The sequence below is a fragment of the Zootoca vivipara genome, chromosome 1 (assembly GCF_965207765.1).
Source record: "Zootoca vivipara chromosome 1, rZooViv2.hap1.1, whole genome shotgun sequence".
Classification (NCBI taxonomy): domain Eukaryota; kingdom Metazoa; phylum Chordata; class Lepidosauria; order Squamata; family Lacertidae; genus Zootoca; species Zootoca vivipara.
Window position 1 is genome coordinate 1677331 of NC_142582.1, and position 16465 is coordinate 1693795.

Consider the following 16465-nt stretch of genomic DNA (forward strand, 5'->3'; position numbering starts at 1 on the left):
TTCCGGGTATAAGACACCCCCATGTATAAGATAACCCCTATTTTTTGAGCCTAAAATTAATAAATAAATAATTGCAACATTCCATGTATAAGATGACCCCCAATTTTAAACTTAATTTTTTTTGAAAAGTATAGTCTTATACATGAAAAATACTTTGCCCCACTCCTTTTCCAAGGGAAAAACCGCTCTTTAGCAACAGATTGGAAGAAATGGCAATCCAGGGAAAACCAGAATTGTTGTTTGTGCCGATTGAGTGCTAAAGAGCCCAAAGTGAAAGGACCAAGTCTTATTTCAAGGACTGGGAAACTGTGGCCCTCCCTTTGTTCAGCTCTAGCAACTTCTGGAGAGCCACAAGTTCCCCATCCCTTGCCTGATTTGTCTTGACACTTATTGGTCTATTTTTAAATAAATTTTAGCCCTGTTACTTCAGTACATAGTTCCCTGCCAAAAATTCATTTTGTTGAAATTTTCGCAACCAACACATGGCAATTTCCAGCTTTCACTGTGGGCCAGAGGTAACATGCAGACCAGACGAGGGTTGTGGAGAAGAGTCTAAGAGCTATCTCTAGCCGCTGTAGACCTGGGTGGGTTCCTGAGCTGATCTCTTGTTCCCTTGCATGCATTAGCTTGCCTTTTGTGTCTGCCATACAACAGATATGGACTATCAAGTGGGTGGACAATGGCTTACTGGCTCTCCAGGTGGTCCAAAAGGTCCTTCGCGGCCTTGGTCACCCTGTGCCCCTGGGTCACCCTAAAAACCAAGGAGAAATTGAAAAGACATCAACAAAAATACTTTGCAGAATGGAACAGCAAGCAAACATTATAATTACAGGAATAATCTGCCTTCTCCACATCTAATTGTGCTGGATTTCCCCTGTAATCAGCAGAGATGAGACCAACCCATATCAAGCAGGAAATCTCTAGAGTAGCGATGGTTAGTCCACAGGGACCACAGTGCCTGACAGCCAGCCTTCTGGTGGGTGGGGGGCACACATCTTAGAAGGTAGGACTGAAGTCTAAAAGGATGTGTAGCCATTTAATTTTTTTAAAAAGGACACATGTGAGTCACAAAAACCCTTTGGCATCACAGCAGGGAATGTACAGGAGTGCTCAGTAAAATACTTTTTTAATGTTAAAACCTTTTTCAACAAAATGGACATATTTGGAGGGGGCGGTGTAGGATGACAAAAATAAATTCTTGGTGTCATAGTGGTGGACACATAGAGCAGTAACACTTTTTTAAAAAAATGACAGGGTTTTTTTTTCTTTTTGGGGTGTGTGTGTGCTGTACTCCAGAGGAGTTTGTGACATGTGGATCAGCAACAGATAGAATTGTTTTGTTCACGATCACCACATCAGACATTTGAGTTTTGACATGAATATGGGATTGTCATGGCCATAATCCAAGAGAACGGTTTCCAGAAGACCTGACAACTCATGATTTAAACATGATTACTGAGAAATAAGTCCAGTAGTTTCAAATGGGCCAAAGCAAACATGAGGATAAGTCTTCCATGTGAGCCATATGAGTAACTGTACTTGAGCTGGTCCGTTTGAATGCTGAGTCAGCACAGCAGCAACTGAGCAGGTGTGCAAATTCTGCATGCAAATGGAGGCTCATCCACACTTCTGTTTGCCCCACTGCTTCCCCCGGGAAAACCCTCTGTTTGCTGCTGAATCAGAACAAACATTAGTCAGGTTTTTTTGCAGACTGAAGTTTCTTCAAATTCAGCAGCAAACAGAGGGTTTTCCCAAGGAAAACTGCTTGGACCCGTTCCTAGAAAGCCTGAGACAAGCGGCAGTGTGGACGAGTCCCGTGTCCGCTTGCGTGGGAAGGGTTTGTACATGGCAGCAGGGGCGTAGCCAGGATGAAAATTAGGGGGGGCAAGGGGCGGGGCCACAGCAGGGCAAGGAAAGCTCCCTTCTCCCTTGCCAGCTTTCCCTCCACCCGCCCCGGCGATCGCGGAGGGGGAGGAGCGGATCGGAGCAGCCTGATTTCGGGCTGCTCCGAACCCCTCCTCCCCCTCCTCGAACAGCAGGGGCAAGGGGGCGCCAGGATCAGCCTGAAATCGGGCTGCTCCGATCCCCTCCTCCCCCTCTGCGATCGCCGGGGCGGGTGGAGGGAAAGCCCCAGAGCCGCGCAAAGCGGTTGCCTGGCTTTCCCTCCGCCCGCCCCACAGCCAGCCGGCTAGAAGGGACGTCTCCCTTCTCCCTTGCTGGCTGTGGGGCGGGCGGAGGGAAAGCCAGCCAAACGCTTTGCGCGGCTCTGGGGCTTTCCCTCCACCCGCCCCCCAGCCAGCCAGGGAGAAGGCACCGGGCGGGCAGCGGGGCAGGCTGGCCAGCGGCCCTGCTTCTGGGGGGGGCAACTGCCCCCTCCTGCCCCCTGCCTACGCCCATGCATGGCAGGGCATCCATGGAGCAGGCTGGCCCCTTGTCCACAGCCACAATCTTGTTCACTTTGGCCCTTATGTGAGAGGGGTGTCCATGTTTTCCACAGCAGCAATAGCAAGTAGCTCCACTTCTCAGTCCTTTATCAGCGGAGGCTCACGATGAGTGACTCTACTTACAGCCCAGCCAAGGCTACACTCTTGCTTAAAGAATGGTCTGGAGAATTCATCCACCATTTCAAATTCTCTGTGTGCAGTGCTTACTTTCTGCAGGCTGCCAAGATATTGTTGTGCAAATACCCATGAGACTGTTATACAAGAGAAGGGCAAGAAGCCAGGATAGTGGCATACATGGAAACTGACTGGCAACAGGCATTGACCAACAGTTCCCTGGTGGCCTTGCTGAGAAGATTTGCATTAATTAAAAGAACTTGGGGTTCTGATGGGAAGCAGAATAGCTTTTTGCAGCCCCACAGCTGAGAGAGCACACATGGAGAGAAAGCCACTTGCCAGCCCACTTTCCAAGAGGAAAGCAGCACTGTGCCATAGATGGCAATGGAGCAGGAGGGGGGCTACAGCTTCCATCACCCATGATGAGCAGAGGCTTCTGATGGACCCCTGCAATGGAGGGCCAGACTCCTCCTGGTACCTTTAGAGGACAGTTTTTCCTTTGTTTGCAGAAATGAATACATGAGAGGAGCGGCCCATCCCAAGAAGCACATGACAGTTCCTCTTCCCTCTAAGTAGTGCCAAACCTTAACATGAGCAGAGGATTTGGCTGCACTGAAAAATCAGGAAATGCCACAGCTTCTGCCTTGTGCATCGGGAGCCAGAGGTATCAGCAGCCAGTTCTCTACAAAGCTGGAAAAGCTGCTCTCACATAATCCGATTCTTGGTCTTAAAAGTAGAAATAAGTGACCACTTCAGAATGCACATTTCCCTGCACAAACACAAGATAGTCCCAGTCACCAGTCTAGCTGCCGCATTCTGGATTAGTTGCAGTTTCCGGGTCACCTTCAAAGGTAGCCCCACATAGAGTGCATTGCAGTAGTCCAAGCGAGAGATAACTAGAGCATGCACCACTCTGGCGAGACAGTCTGCGGGCAGGTAGGGAGACTGGGTGATAGTTGGCCATATTGGCCGGGTCTAAAGATGTTTTTTTTAAGAAGCGGTTTAATGACCGCCTCTTTCAGCGGGTCTGGGAAGGCTCCCTCGCAGAGGGGAGCATTCACCACCCCACAGAGCCCATCGCCCAGCCCTTCCCGGCTCGCTTTTACTAGCCAGGATGGGCAAGGATCAAAGGATCAGAAAGCCTGGCAAACAGAAACAAAGTTCTTTTCAAAGTTCAACATTTTATATGGAATTAGGGAAGCTGGGGTAAGCAGTGTAACTTTTCAGAGGAGTACTGTCTATGGAAGAGGCTCAAATGAATTCTGAAGATCAGCATTTGTGAAAGCGCCTAAACCTTGGGAGTTCCCCACTTTCCTCCCTTTCAAAGAGCCCTAATTTAAGGCACTCTGCTGGCACATCTATCCACATCTGGTTCACAAAGTACAGTTGAATTGCTGTTTGTGAAAACATGAGATGTAAACAGGAAACTGAAATTTAGATGAGACTTGAACTTTCCTCCTGCTGTGCCTGCTGATTTATGGGTTTGTATGTTTGCATGGGCTCCATTTCCACTATGCATGACAGCAGAGAGCAAACTGTTTGCAGTTAGGACAGGAGGTTTCTTCACACCAGACTAACACACAGCAACACACGACTCAAACCAAAGCATGCATAATGGGCAGAGTCCAGGACAAGCTCTCACCGCACAACCCTAACAGAGGAAAGGAGGTGGGCCTTTAAGGCTGCTGTTCTATAGCCCTTACTTGGGAGGATGTCTAAGGGGCTTAGCCTCACTTACCTCCTCCACTCTTCCCAGGCATTTAAAGCTCTGTGTTGGAGCATACACTCCCTTTTTTTGTTCCAGAGCTTTCCTGATGAAAGCCCTCTTTTAAGCTCAATTGGAGCAAGCGCCAATCTGCAGAAAACCTGAATTTATCTGATTCAGCTTTAAAGAATGGATTTTCAGTGGGAAAGCCCAGGGCAAACCCCCCCCCAACCCCATGCTCGGATACAGAGCATTAAGGCAGAGCATGCTCTGGCTGACATTGGCTCAGATGAACTGATATAATAGAAGCTTAGGCTCAAAATGTTGACTTTGGGGTCAGTTGAATGTTACAGAGATGTATTTTTACCGTAAGGTTTTCAAAAGACACCTTACAGACTGACCAAGTGAGCTGGAAGAGAAAAAGACAACACCTGAGACTTATATGGTAGAATGCAAAATGTCTTTTTTTCCTGGGAGGTCTTGAGCAGATGAAATGAAGGGGAACCTATGATTTAAATGCACGATGTTTACTGAAGTTTTTTTTTATTTAACAGCACTAATTTTTCTCAGTGGCATCAGAACATTTTCCTGTTCTCCCTGGCAGAGGTTGCGCCACTGCCCATGTTGGTTTTGGATAGATAAAATCTACAAGTTGTCCAGCTCATGTGCCTGTTGGGTGATTCAGCTTGGGACAGACATATAAAATATTTTCCTACTTACGCCCAGTTCATATGGAGGAGCTGAACCCCCTCCCTGGAAAGAAACATTCTCCCCTCCCCTCTACAACTGCCCTGTTCTTGGTTTGCTTAGCACCAATATATGAATGCAATCCAGAAACTCCCCAGTGAGTCATGCAGATCCTCCAAGCCAACATAGCTATAAGAAATTCAGTACATAAACAGGTTTTAATAGAAATGGGTAATTTAGGAAGCAAAAGGAAAAGGCTTTTTTTAGACGTTCAAACACTTCAGCAATGTTTCACCCAAACTACACTACAGCTTTGCACTTCATTCCACATCTCATACAAAGTTTGCTTGAAACTTTACATTATGTAGCCATCTTCATGCCTCGTGCAACTTGTGAATATCACAAATGACAACTACCTTTGCCGGCTCTAAAGATTTATTTGCCCCTTTCTTCTACTAGACAGACTGCTGCTCGTTGGCTGATGGATGAACAGAGCACACCTGGATCAAAGGAATATCCAGAAGCTGTAAGCTCAGGGTTGTTCCTGTGGAGCCCTGCCTTTACCTGCCCCACACCTGACGTCATGTATGATGCCAGCTGTGGGGCAGGAGGGTGTGCTTTCCTGAAAAAGGCCTTGCAGCCAAACGGAGGGACCTGGAGGGCTATGCTGCATCCATGGACCAGTGGCTCCCTACCCCTTCTCAACCCCATTATGCTGCACCTGCTGTTTTATGGCTATTTGGGCAACGGCACGTATGGTAGGAAGCACAGTCTTGGAAGGGATACAAGGCCCCTTGAGGAAGTCCTGCACTGAACAAACACACATTTTTCATACCTTGCTCTGATGCAGCCCTGGCAGAAGGAGAGGGAAGGTGGTAGGGGTCTGCACTTGCTTCAGGCCATAAGGTAGGAACAGGGCACATGATTGTTGTGACATTGCTCATGGGAAGGGTAAAATGCCAGGGGCTGCCGTAGAACTTCAAGTGGCCCCATTTAAGGACAAAAACGAATGCAGCTAGCATATAGCAGACCTCTCTGCCGGGCACAGCTTCCATGCATGCTTGGGATTGAATAAGGCAGTGAGAAGAAAGACAACAAGTTCTACTGAAATATTATTTTGGAATTTGCTTTTTTACCTTTTCTCCTCTTGGTCCACGGTTACCAGGATTACCTAGAGGCCCTCTTTCTCCATTTGCACCCTGTGTGATAAAGAACATGTCAGAGATGAGGAAATTGTAGTACACTAGATTCAGCTATGAATTTGACTGACAGCCATAGCAGTCAGCTTTGTTATCTGATGGCTACATGACAATGCGACTGTGTTGTGGTTTTCTCTCATCTGGCAGAACTGAGTGGGGAAGGTAGTGTCCTCAAAAGCCCATTGGGAAGGTAGTTGAGAACATGTTGGGGATAGGGGGAGAAGGGAAATCTCCTGGGAGAGCTGAGACTTAAGGCATGTATCAACCTGCTAAAAGGATAACAATGATGGCAACACTCAGTTCCTCAGGCTACCCAGAGCAACAGGGAAGTGTCAGGAGTATGGGCAGGAGTCAGGCTCTGGGGCCTGTAGTGCTTTGCAGGACTGGGGCCTGCCTCAGCTTGTGCTGGAGAAGCAGGGAGTGGCCACTCAGGTGAGGCCTCAGCTTGTGCTGGAGAGGCAAGGAGTGACCACTCAGGTGAGACCACTTGATACCTCACTGCACCTGGTGGCAGGAGCTGGGAGGGATAAAAGCTCAGCATTTCCCTTCAGCTCTTTGCCACAGCAACGCTCTCCCTGCCTGGTTGCATCTGGCCTCTTGATCCTTGCTCCGTGGACCCTTGCCTTGCCGACGTCTTGATCCTTGCTCCGTGGACCCTTGCCTTGCTGATGTCTTGATCCTTGCTCCTTGGACCCTTGCCTTGCCAACGCATTGATTCTTGCTCCGTGGACCCTTGCCTTGCCGACGCCTGAATCCTCAACCCTTGGACCTTCGCCTTGCTCCTTGTTCCTTGAGTCTTCGCCTTGCTTCTTGTTCCTTGAGCTTTCGCCTTGCTTCTTGCTCCTTGGACCTTCGTCTCTGCCTTGCTCCTTGACCCTGCGACTGCCTGCTACTGGACCCTCAGCCCTGCACCTGTTCCTGCTTCTGCACCTCCATCTTGCCTCTGGTCCTGACGCCCGCCGACCGGACCGTGACAGGAAGAAGGCCTTCTTGGTTGTGGCACCTTGTATGTGGTTTCCCTGGAGTGCACACTTTTATCCTGGGAGTGCACTCTGTTGACCATTCTGATGGCAGGCCAAAGCTTTCTTCTATTCTGCCAGGCTTTTAGAATGGGTTTCTTCTGCTTTATTATTGTTTTGCCATTGTTGTTGTTGTTGTTTCTGTTGTATCTCAGGTGTCAAAGAGGTGTGTCTTCAGGATATGACAAAAACTATGCAATGAAGGTGCCACACTCACCTTTGAGAGGAGGAAATTCCACAGCTTAGGTGCTGCTACAGAAAATGCCTTTTCCCAGTCTGCCACCCCCAAACCTATAAGAAACTATAACGACTGTCCCGTAACTCCTGAAAGAATCTCTTAGGTGGTCACTGAGGGCTTTAACACTCGTGTGAACACCTTGAACTGGGCCCAGAAACAAACTGGCAGCCAATGCAGCTGTTTTAGAACGGGGATTATGTGAGTTCTGAATGGAACCCCAGCCAATAAGGTCTCTGCTGCATTTTGGACCAGTTGAAGCCTTTGTGGCAACTTGAAGAGCAGCCCTGTGCAGAGCACATTCCAATAGTTCAGTCTGGACGTTGCCAGAGCACAGAGTGCTGTGGTCAAGTAATCCCTGACCCAAAAGGACTGCAGCTGGCAAACCTACAAGAGTAGGAAACAAGTACTCCTAGCCACTGAGGCCACCAGAACCTCCAGTGACGAGACTGGAGCTAGGAGTTGAAGAAGGTTCTTTGCTGCAGCACTTCACAGGTTGCTGCATTCTGTGCCAGCCCTCCATGTCTCAACTACTGCTATGTTGGGTTTTCAGAGGATTACTCAAAATCGGTGCCTCGAGTCCTCATATTGTTGGTTACTCTAGCCAACAGGCATACTTCCCCTGTAATGAAAATAGTAGCCTTACCCTGTCTCCCGTGGGGCCATCTGGGCCAGGATTTCCCTATAAGAATGGGAAAGAAATGTTGAAACCAATCTGTGTAGCGATCTGGTCATTTAGACAATGGAGAATTTTTACATGTCTACCTCATCTCCCAATTCTCCTTTCTCTCCAGGATTTCCGGACTCTCCAGGCGGTCCCTAAACAAACACACGAGAGACAAGAAATAAGCACATTAAAATGAAAGGATTCCGAAATAAGTGGCTGGGAGCTCTTGCACCAGTTGTGTGCCACATGGCAAGAGTTGATCTCAACAACAGAAATGGATATATCTGCCAAAACAAGACTGTCTTCTTTGGGGTTGTCATTCAAAATTGACATATTCACTTACACAGACTAAATTTGAAAAAGTGGTGTATTGGGAGGGTATCTTTTATTTAGTTGCTAATCTTCCACAGTCTTGTACTTTCAGGTGTTTCTTCATAAGGATGAATCATATAAAAAATGAAAGCAGGTTGGAAGCCAAAGCTCAAAGGCTGCTACTGAATTTTGTTATGAAGATAAAAGCACAGCCTTCTCTAGAGAGAACAATTCATCCTCTCTCTCTGGGCCCCCACTTTGGCCAGTAAGGCGACTTAAGCATTTGAATGGTGCCAAATTAAAGGTTTTCAGGCAAGATGGCCTCAATGGCTTCTCCTTCCTTCCTCCTCCCCTTTCTCTCTGGGCCTCTGCAAGTAACTGAGTGGGCAGCAGACAGATGTCAATGCTGCTCGCTCTCCCTCCCTGCCTTCGCTGCTCACGCAGCCCACCATTTTAGGGCCCAGTGTCCCAATCTTCATAATATCTCAGAGGGAGGGAGAAGAGCGAGGCAACTTCCTCTTCTCCCCTTTCTCATTACCCCTGCTTGCTCTCTGGCCCACTGTCACCTTTGGGCAGCAACAGGGAACAGCAGAAGCCAATGGGCTCCAGGCAGAAATATACTTGAGGTGAGCACGGGTCTCAGCAGGTACCTGACTATGCTGACCCCAGCGCTGACTCCATAGACATTTATAACACATGCGTTGCTGGGGGTTATCCCTGTGGCTGCCCCCGCCCTGTGACGATCCATGACACATTGCTGTGCCTGACTCAGGGTCATAGCTGTCAAGTTCTCCCTTTTTAAAAGGGAAATTCCCTTATGCTGAATAGGCTTCCTTGTGAGAAAAGGGAAAACTTGACAGCTATGCTCAGGGTCAATGTTTCCCAGGAAAGGGGGAGGATGTGTCCGTTTCCCCCTGGACTATGTGTCCCCCCCCCCGTGGTTTTGTCTCATCCCTGTGTTTACTCCCATCCTGTAGCGACCCATGAGTTATCCCGCCCCTCCCCCCACCCTATGTCAGCCCATGACCTATTTGGGCCCCTCCCCCCCCACCCAGGGCTCTATTCGGGATAGTATTTAAAGGGCTGTAGAGCTGAGGCCTAGTCTGTGAAGTAGAGGCGAGGCCTAGTCTTTGGGCTGTAAAGTAGAGCTGAGACCTAGTCTGTGGGCTGTAAAGTAGAGCCGAGGCCTAGTTTGTAGGCTTTAAAGTAGAGGCGAGGCCTAGTCAGTCGGCCTTGGCTTGGGCTAGTATTTAAATGCGAGCCGAGGCCTCCTCCCTGTATCTCCATTCCTTGGCCCCGGCCTGAGTCTGTGGGTTGTCTGGTAATGGCCGCCTTGGTGATTTCAGTTGCTCGGTTGATGACATCATTATTTGGCGCCACCCTTCAGAGCTTTTGCAGGTGACAGTGCATGATCTGGCTTTCTATTGGATGCTGCTGGAGTCTTTAGAGCTTCTGCTGGTGATGTATAATTTGCGCGCCACTTTTTGTGTTTAATCATTATTTTAGGTATGAAAGGTGTGCTTTTTTTTTTGCCAGATCCCTCCCTGGTGGGCAAGGTACGCTTTGCCCTAATTTGATGCAATTGGGTTCAGTGGTTACGGTGCAAGGGTGTTACCTCCACGCACACACTGTCTACATTTATATATAGATAAATATCAGAGCTGGGTAGAAAGACAGATCTTCTCAAATGCAAAGGGATTGTTTTTTCACTGCCAGATGGCTGTTTCATGAACTTGTGGGTGAAACTAAGCATGGTGAACACCAAGCTCCTTTTCATCTTAACTGACTCCTTGCAAAGAGAGTGTGTAGGAAACAGAGACACTGAGGACCTCATTGCAGGATGGAAAAGAACTGAGTGATCGTCTACAAGCCATGTCTTCAACCTTACCTTATCTCCAGGACTTCCAGAGTTTCCTGTCCTACCTGGTCTTCCACCAAGCCCAGGCTCTCCCTTGAAAGAAAAAAAACCCAGGCACAAAACAGAATTGTGAAACTAAATATGACTCAATATTTTAAATTCAATAGTCCAGTTTTTAAATTGTAATCTGTAAGCATGTGCATAATTTTGACCTCCCCCAGAGTGCAGGCACCAGCCTTGATCAAGAGGAACAACAGTAGGCCCCAAACTGGAAGGAACCAAAGTTCAGTAATCAGCTGGCGATGGTAGAATTTCTTCCTAGTCCTGTTCACAAGTATTCTAGGTTTGGATTTGAAGCCAAAAATCCCCCATGCCAGAATTCCTAAGACTGCTGCAACCGATTTAAATTGCCCTCTCAGACTTGCCTCCAGTGCAAATCAAGCACTAAAATTAAAGAAACAGTTTCGGGTTCCTTTGACTTGCATATAGTCACACTGTACTGCAAAACTTTTTTAAAGAACAACAACAACAACAAAAAAACACAATATATTCCACACAAAAGAAAGAGTGAGCAGGAAGAGCAGAAAAGCAGATATAACTCCTGCCGTTACCATTGCATTTGGTTAGCTGGACCGCTGAGGAGAGCACCCCACTGTCCAATCACAATATGCTAAAATCACAGATGTTGCCATTGTTTCTATGAGCAGCTCTCCCTTGTCTATCCCAGGAAGACACCAAAAATTGGTTTCAATAATGAACCTGCAACGCAGACTCTATGTCTATTAGCTTGCAGATGCAGTCTCTAGCAAAACAACAGCCAGGAACAGTGCAACTCACTATGCCTCTTCCCCAAGCATTGTTCTGCAAGTGTGGTGAAATGTTCATGTTCAAGTTCCACCTGACTTCCAGCATAGAACTGTTCCCTGACCTAAATAGATAGCTATACTGCTCCAAGCCATAAAAAAAGAAAACAGATTATTTATTATTCACCTTTCTTCCTTTGGGTCCATAAGGACCTAGATCCCCTTTTGGCCCAGGAGGTCCTTGTAAGCCCTGTTTGAAACCAAGTTACAATCAGTGTATGTGGGAAACAAAGATAAATCACATATGTCAACATATTGCAATGATCCTCATCGAGGGTAGGGGCTGATCTTTCTCTGGGATCCAACTGTCCCCCTTAGGTACGTGCCGTGCCATAGCCTCCTTCAATCTCCCAACACTGCATTTCAAACTTTCCCATGTTGCACTTTCTCCTCCACTTGTGAGATTCTGCTGCTCAAACTGAGTCTAGGGGTATACCTATATCCAATCCAATCCAAATATTTATTACGGTCATAGACCAGCATAAGGCAAAAGCACCTCCAGACATAAATAAAGCATGCTAGATAGGCAATAAGGCAACTGCAGAAGTAGAGGGTGCGCAAACTCATTCTCTCAGTTGCAGTAGACCAGCATAAGCTAAAAACACATAAAACATGTCCCTCTATCTAAAAACCTGCATCCACTATTGCAGACTCAGATCTCTGCTGCTACCAACCTAGGGTGATCTAATATGTTGAACCTACTTACATCAAATCCTGGGGATCCTTTGCATCCTGGTAACCCATGAAATCCTTGTTCACCCTGTAAGGAAAGAAAAGTGGTCCAGATTGATAACATGCCATTGTTGTTGCTTCTTCCTGTGATCAGCAGCATGCAATAGGCTACTATATAATAAAATAATAAAATAAAATAATAAAATAATAATAATATATTTGTACCCCGCCCATCCGGCTGGGTTTCCCCAGCCACTCTGGGCGGCTTCCAACAGAGATTAAAATACATTAAAATATCACACATTAAAACTTCCCTAAGACTTCACAGAAAGTGAAATTATCTGAAGAAACTAAGCTTTTTAAAAATAATAAAAATGGAAGCAACTGGCATTGATACATGACAAACAGTTATTCAGACTTACGCAGCCCCACCCACTGATGGAGCTTCATGCTCCGGCACTGGGGGCGGGGGCGAGGCTGGCATGTGTTCTGGAGGTGGGGCGCGCCGCCCAGAGGGGCGTGGCATGCATTCTGGGGGCACGGCACGCTTTATGGGGGCAGGGCGGGCAGCCGTCATGGCACCCTCGGGATCACGCTGCCCAGGGCGGAGCGCCCCCATCGCCCCTCCCTTCCTACGCCCCTGGCCCCACCTGCTCTGCAAACAGTGGACTCCCACTGCTGGTCTGGAAAGTGTTGTGCCCATGACATTAACCTGACTCTATATCTATCCTGAATCCATCCTGTGTTTTGATGCATTTCCCCACAAACCAGCTTCCGTCTGAACCTAGAAAAATACCAACCCAGCCATGTTTTATGTTGGTAATGTGTACACAGCTTTAATGTAGTCTAAAAAGATCTGAGTTGCTCATTCCAGCATTCCAGCTTAAGCATTTGGTGATTTCCCCTCTAAGCGCTTGGATGCTCATCACATTGGCTCTTCCTTCTGCATCTCTGTTCTTCTTACCATTACACATTTAGTGGTGATTTTCTTGTAATGAGCCTTTTTAGGCCCTATTGCAAATATTTTTGATGCACATTTGCTCTGAATTACATATGTTTCCTTGTTAGGAAAAACATAGATTGTACCCTGCGCATGAAAATATTAACCATACCTTCTTGCCATCTAAACCATCGATGCCACGCCTGCCTTTCTCCCCCTGAAAGGAGAAAAAAAAATGCCAAAAATGTAAAAACAATGTTTCTTGTCTCCAGTATAACTTTCCAAGTAGCATCCACTCCCTCCCCCCCCCAAACCCCAATACATACCTTAGCTCCTTTTGCACCTCTTGAGCCCTGTGGATGAGAAGAATATTTAGTTTGTGGTGCCAGCTACTGAAATGGGCCTCACTGATCACCTAACCAACCAGGGGGAAATGTGTATTTATTATTATTTTCATTTGTATCCCATCAAGGAACTCAAGGTAGCAAACATGGTGTTCCCGGCCAGGTGGCTTTTCATCCTGGCATTGATCCGATCCAAGCCTGCTTAGATCCAGCAAGGCACCTTTATCATGGGTCCTCAGACCACAGTCTAGGAATCCCCTCGCTAACTGTGGAGAGATTGTTCTCTCTTTAAACAAAAGATGGGTAAGGGGAAACTTACAAAATATTTCAGTTCCCACCCATCACCACTGACATATCTATAGCCAACAAAAGCACAATTTAACTGTTTTGGTTCTGACAAAAAGCAAAACAAACCCCTTTGTATTCAACCCCAAATTGCTACTTATAATTGGATGCTAATGGCCAGGGCTTTATACTGCGCTGTACACTGTGCTAACTATTTTGTGATAATTTGTTCCTAGTAAAAGCTGAACAGGTAAGGGCTCCAGGTAAGGGCTGTTTAAATGGCCAGGTGCCAGGGCACAGACCGGAGGGAAGCCCCCCACCAGCTCCACCCCCTGGCCAGCCTGCATCCGAGCCCGCACCTCCATTCGCCAATCTTGGGCGCAGGCTAGGATCTGGCTCCTGATAGGCAGCACAGGCTTTCACAGCTCCACCCATCAGGACAGGAGGCCGATCCTGGGATTCCTCTCTGGGTCCGTGACACCAGCACCAGGAGGGTGAGCGGACTTGCTGGACCATTTTGGATTTTTTATATTATTATTGAGCAAACTCTTTGCCTTCTGTAGGGTTGCACTGTTAATCAATAGCACACTCACCTTGTCACCTCGGGTACCCTTTTCTCCCTAAACAGGACAAGGGAAAAAAACACATTACAAAATGAAGAAATGAGACAAAATTTAACTACAGAAAGTCAAATTAAGCAATCCGTTAACCAACAGTCTACCTTCATGCCTTGGTAACCAATGGGCCCTGGGTCACCTTGCTTCCCCTAGAATAAAGTAATAATAAGAAAAGTCACAAACCAATTTGCACAAAGAAATCAGACATATGTTGTCATATGCACTAGTATCTCAAGATTTTTAAGCAAGAGCAATTTTATTATATTGGTCAGGACATGAAAGATTGTACATTAATAACATTCTATAACTTTTAATGTACTCTGTGTGTGTGTCATTGTGGGTGAAGACAGGCAGCCATTCTAAGGGTTCATCCCATCACTTTTCCCTGGGAAAACCCAACCTTTGCGGCTGAATTTGATTTTTAAAAAAATATAATTCTTTATTGATTAAAAGATTGCAAATTTACACATACATCCTGTAAATAACTAGAAAGAATTTTTCAAAGTCAACCAAATGAAGCCAAACATCAGTTGGGTTTTTGCAGATTGACATGTGTTCCAATTCAGCACTAAAGGGTGGGTTTTCCCAGGGAAACCAGCGATGCAAAGGCAAAACCACTTGGAAAGCATGGGACAAGTGGGAAGAAACAGAATATAAATGAGCCCTAACTGTGGTGAAAGTATCTTGCAACACACATTCTTTGCTCAGAAAATGAAGGGGGCATTCAAACTGCCTTTAGAATCTCGTCTTCACTTGATGACTCCCAGTGTATTTAATTTACTGTTTAAATAGATAAAACTATTTGTACCCCACTTTCGATCCACAAGGAAACTAAAAGAAAAGCAACACTCATTACATACAGTCCAAACAGCTGAGTGAATAAAAATGCCAGCAGTCAGCCAACTCTAAAAGCTTTGTGAAAGAGAGCAGCTTGGGTTGTTCCTGCCTTCGTGGATGAGAAGGGGAAGCTCTGATCATGCCCCGAAACCTCTAACTGGTTAACTGGCTGATGGAAATTTAATGACTTTTCTGGACAGCCAGGGAAGGCATTCAATCTTCCCACTAAAATCAGAATGAAAAGCCAAGGGAAAACCCCTACCCAATGAGTGCATGAAAATGAAACCAAAGGAAAAAATCTAGATGAATGAAGTGCTGTTTCCTGAACTTCCAAACTAAAAATAAACAATATGAGTAACCATCCCTTTAGAGATGTGGGAGAAACTCATCACCTCCCAAAGTAAAAGTACCCAGGTTTGGTTTGGTGTGTTTTTTTAAGAGGAGGGAACAAGGTACACCCCCTCCCCACTCCACCCTGTTAGCAAATTGTATTCCAAAGAGGGCTGAATAACCCTGCCTTGTTTGTACTTTGAAATAGGTGGATCCCCAAAGGCAGGCAAGAAATAAATAAATCTGAGGGTTGAATATGTTACTGTTGGCTTCTTGGCCAACACCTGACAAAAAAGAGAGGTAAGTTAAAGGGCTGGAAATATGGGGCTGGGGTGGGGTGACTCAATGTAGCCTAAGCCTGGTTGAGGCCTCTTGCTAATCTTACTTAATGGGTAGAGAAACCCTCCTGAGGGCCAGCAGGAGCAGCAGAGGGGAAGATCCACCAATGGATCTCAAGCCTGGCTGTCTCAAGCTGGGCACCACTCAAGGTGAGGCTCAGGGTAGAGGCTTCCAGATCCGGTTGCCTTAATGGCGTAGCTCCCACGGCAACAGGAGATTGTTGGCGAAAGAATAAACAAAGACGATTGAGGGTCAGGGGAAATAGCTTCACTCGTGGATTGTCTTGGTACCTGGCTTTTGCTTCGACATGGATGTGGGAGGCAGGGAGAGGCTGAGTGCAAAAGCACTTTCCCTATCGGTAACCCCCCAATGCCGCCATTAAGCAGCAGCAGTTCTTCTGCTCATTAAGAGATTAATTAGGATTAATGCACAGACACATGCTGGTAACAATGGGACAAGATTAAGAACTGCCCAATTGAAACAGTTACAAGGTTGTACAATTTTAAATCGGAAAGATGACTTCATTCGATCTAAAAGATGGTATGTGTTGGCGGGGGGAGTCAATCGCTTCATTATAAATCCTTTGTTACATAAATGACTCGGCAGACCCCCCCAAGAATGCCCCCAAAATTGTTTTTTACAGTGAAGATGAAAGGAGATGGGAGTATAGATATGGATGTCTGTGTGAGGAAAATAAAAAAGTATGGAATAATTTTTTTACAAAGACTTGGAGCCCCTATGGAGTTAATACTTATTTCCCCCCTGATTGAGGGGAGGATGGATTGGACTTTGAAGACTTGCCAGGGCTCTGGTGGGGCACCAGATCACTCTTTGATGAGTAATTATAATTAATTGCTTTGGTTGGACGTGGAGGGGAGAGCTTGGGGACTTGCCAGGGCTTTGGCAGGACACCAGGCGACTCCCCATCTGGAACTGAAAGTAATGGTGATGGAATTTTACAGCTGCAATCAGAGTAGCTGAGAGAAAAAGAGAAAGAT

General features: G+C 46.6%; 1 protein-coding gene across 1 annotated transcript in view; it reads right to left on the reverse strand.

The window, feature by feature from the left end:
- The window catches only part of COL6A1 (collagen type VI alpha 1 chain), a 57970-nt gene that overhangs the window by 18607 nt on the left and 22898 nt on the right, over positions 1-16465 (reverse strand). The window contains exons 10-20 of the mRNA XM_035139522.3: positions 14066-14110; positions 13938-13964; positions 13042-13068; positions 12888-12932; positions 11810-11863; positions 11231-11293; positions 10271-10333; positions 8169-8222; positions 8050-8085; positions 6087-6149; positions 689-751 (exon numbers count right to left, since the gene is read on the reverse strand). Coding sequence (XP_034995413.2) covers positions 689-751; positions 6087-6149; positions 8050-8085; positions 8169-8222; positions 10271-10333; positions 11231-11293; positions 11810-11863; positions 12888-12932; positions 13042-13068; positions 13938-13964; positions 14066-14110 — 540 coding nt within the window. The remainder of the gene's footprint in view (positions 1-688; positions 752-6086; positions 6150-8049; positions 8086-8168; positions 8223-10270; positions 10334-11230; positions 11294-11809; positions 11864-12887; positions 12933-13041; positions 13069-13937; positions 13965-14065; positions 14111-16465) is intronic.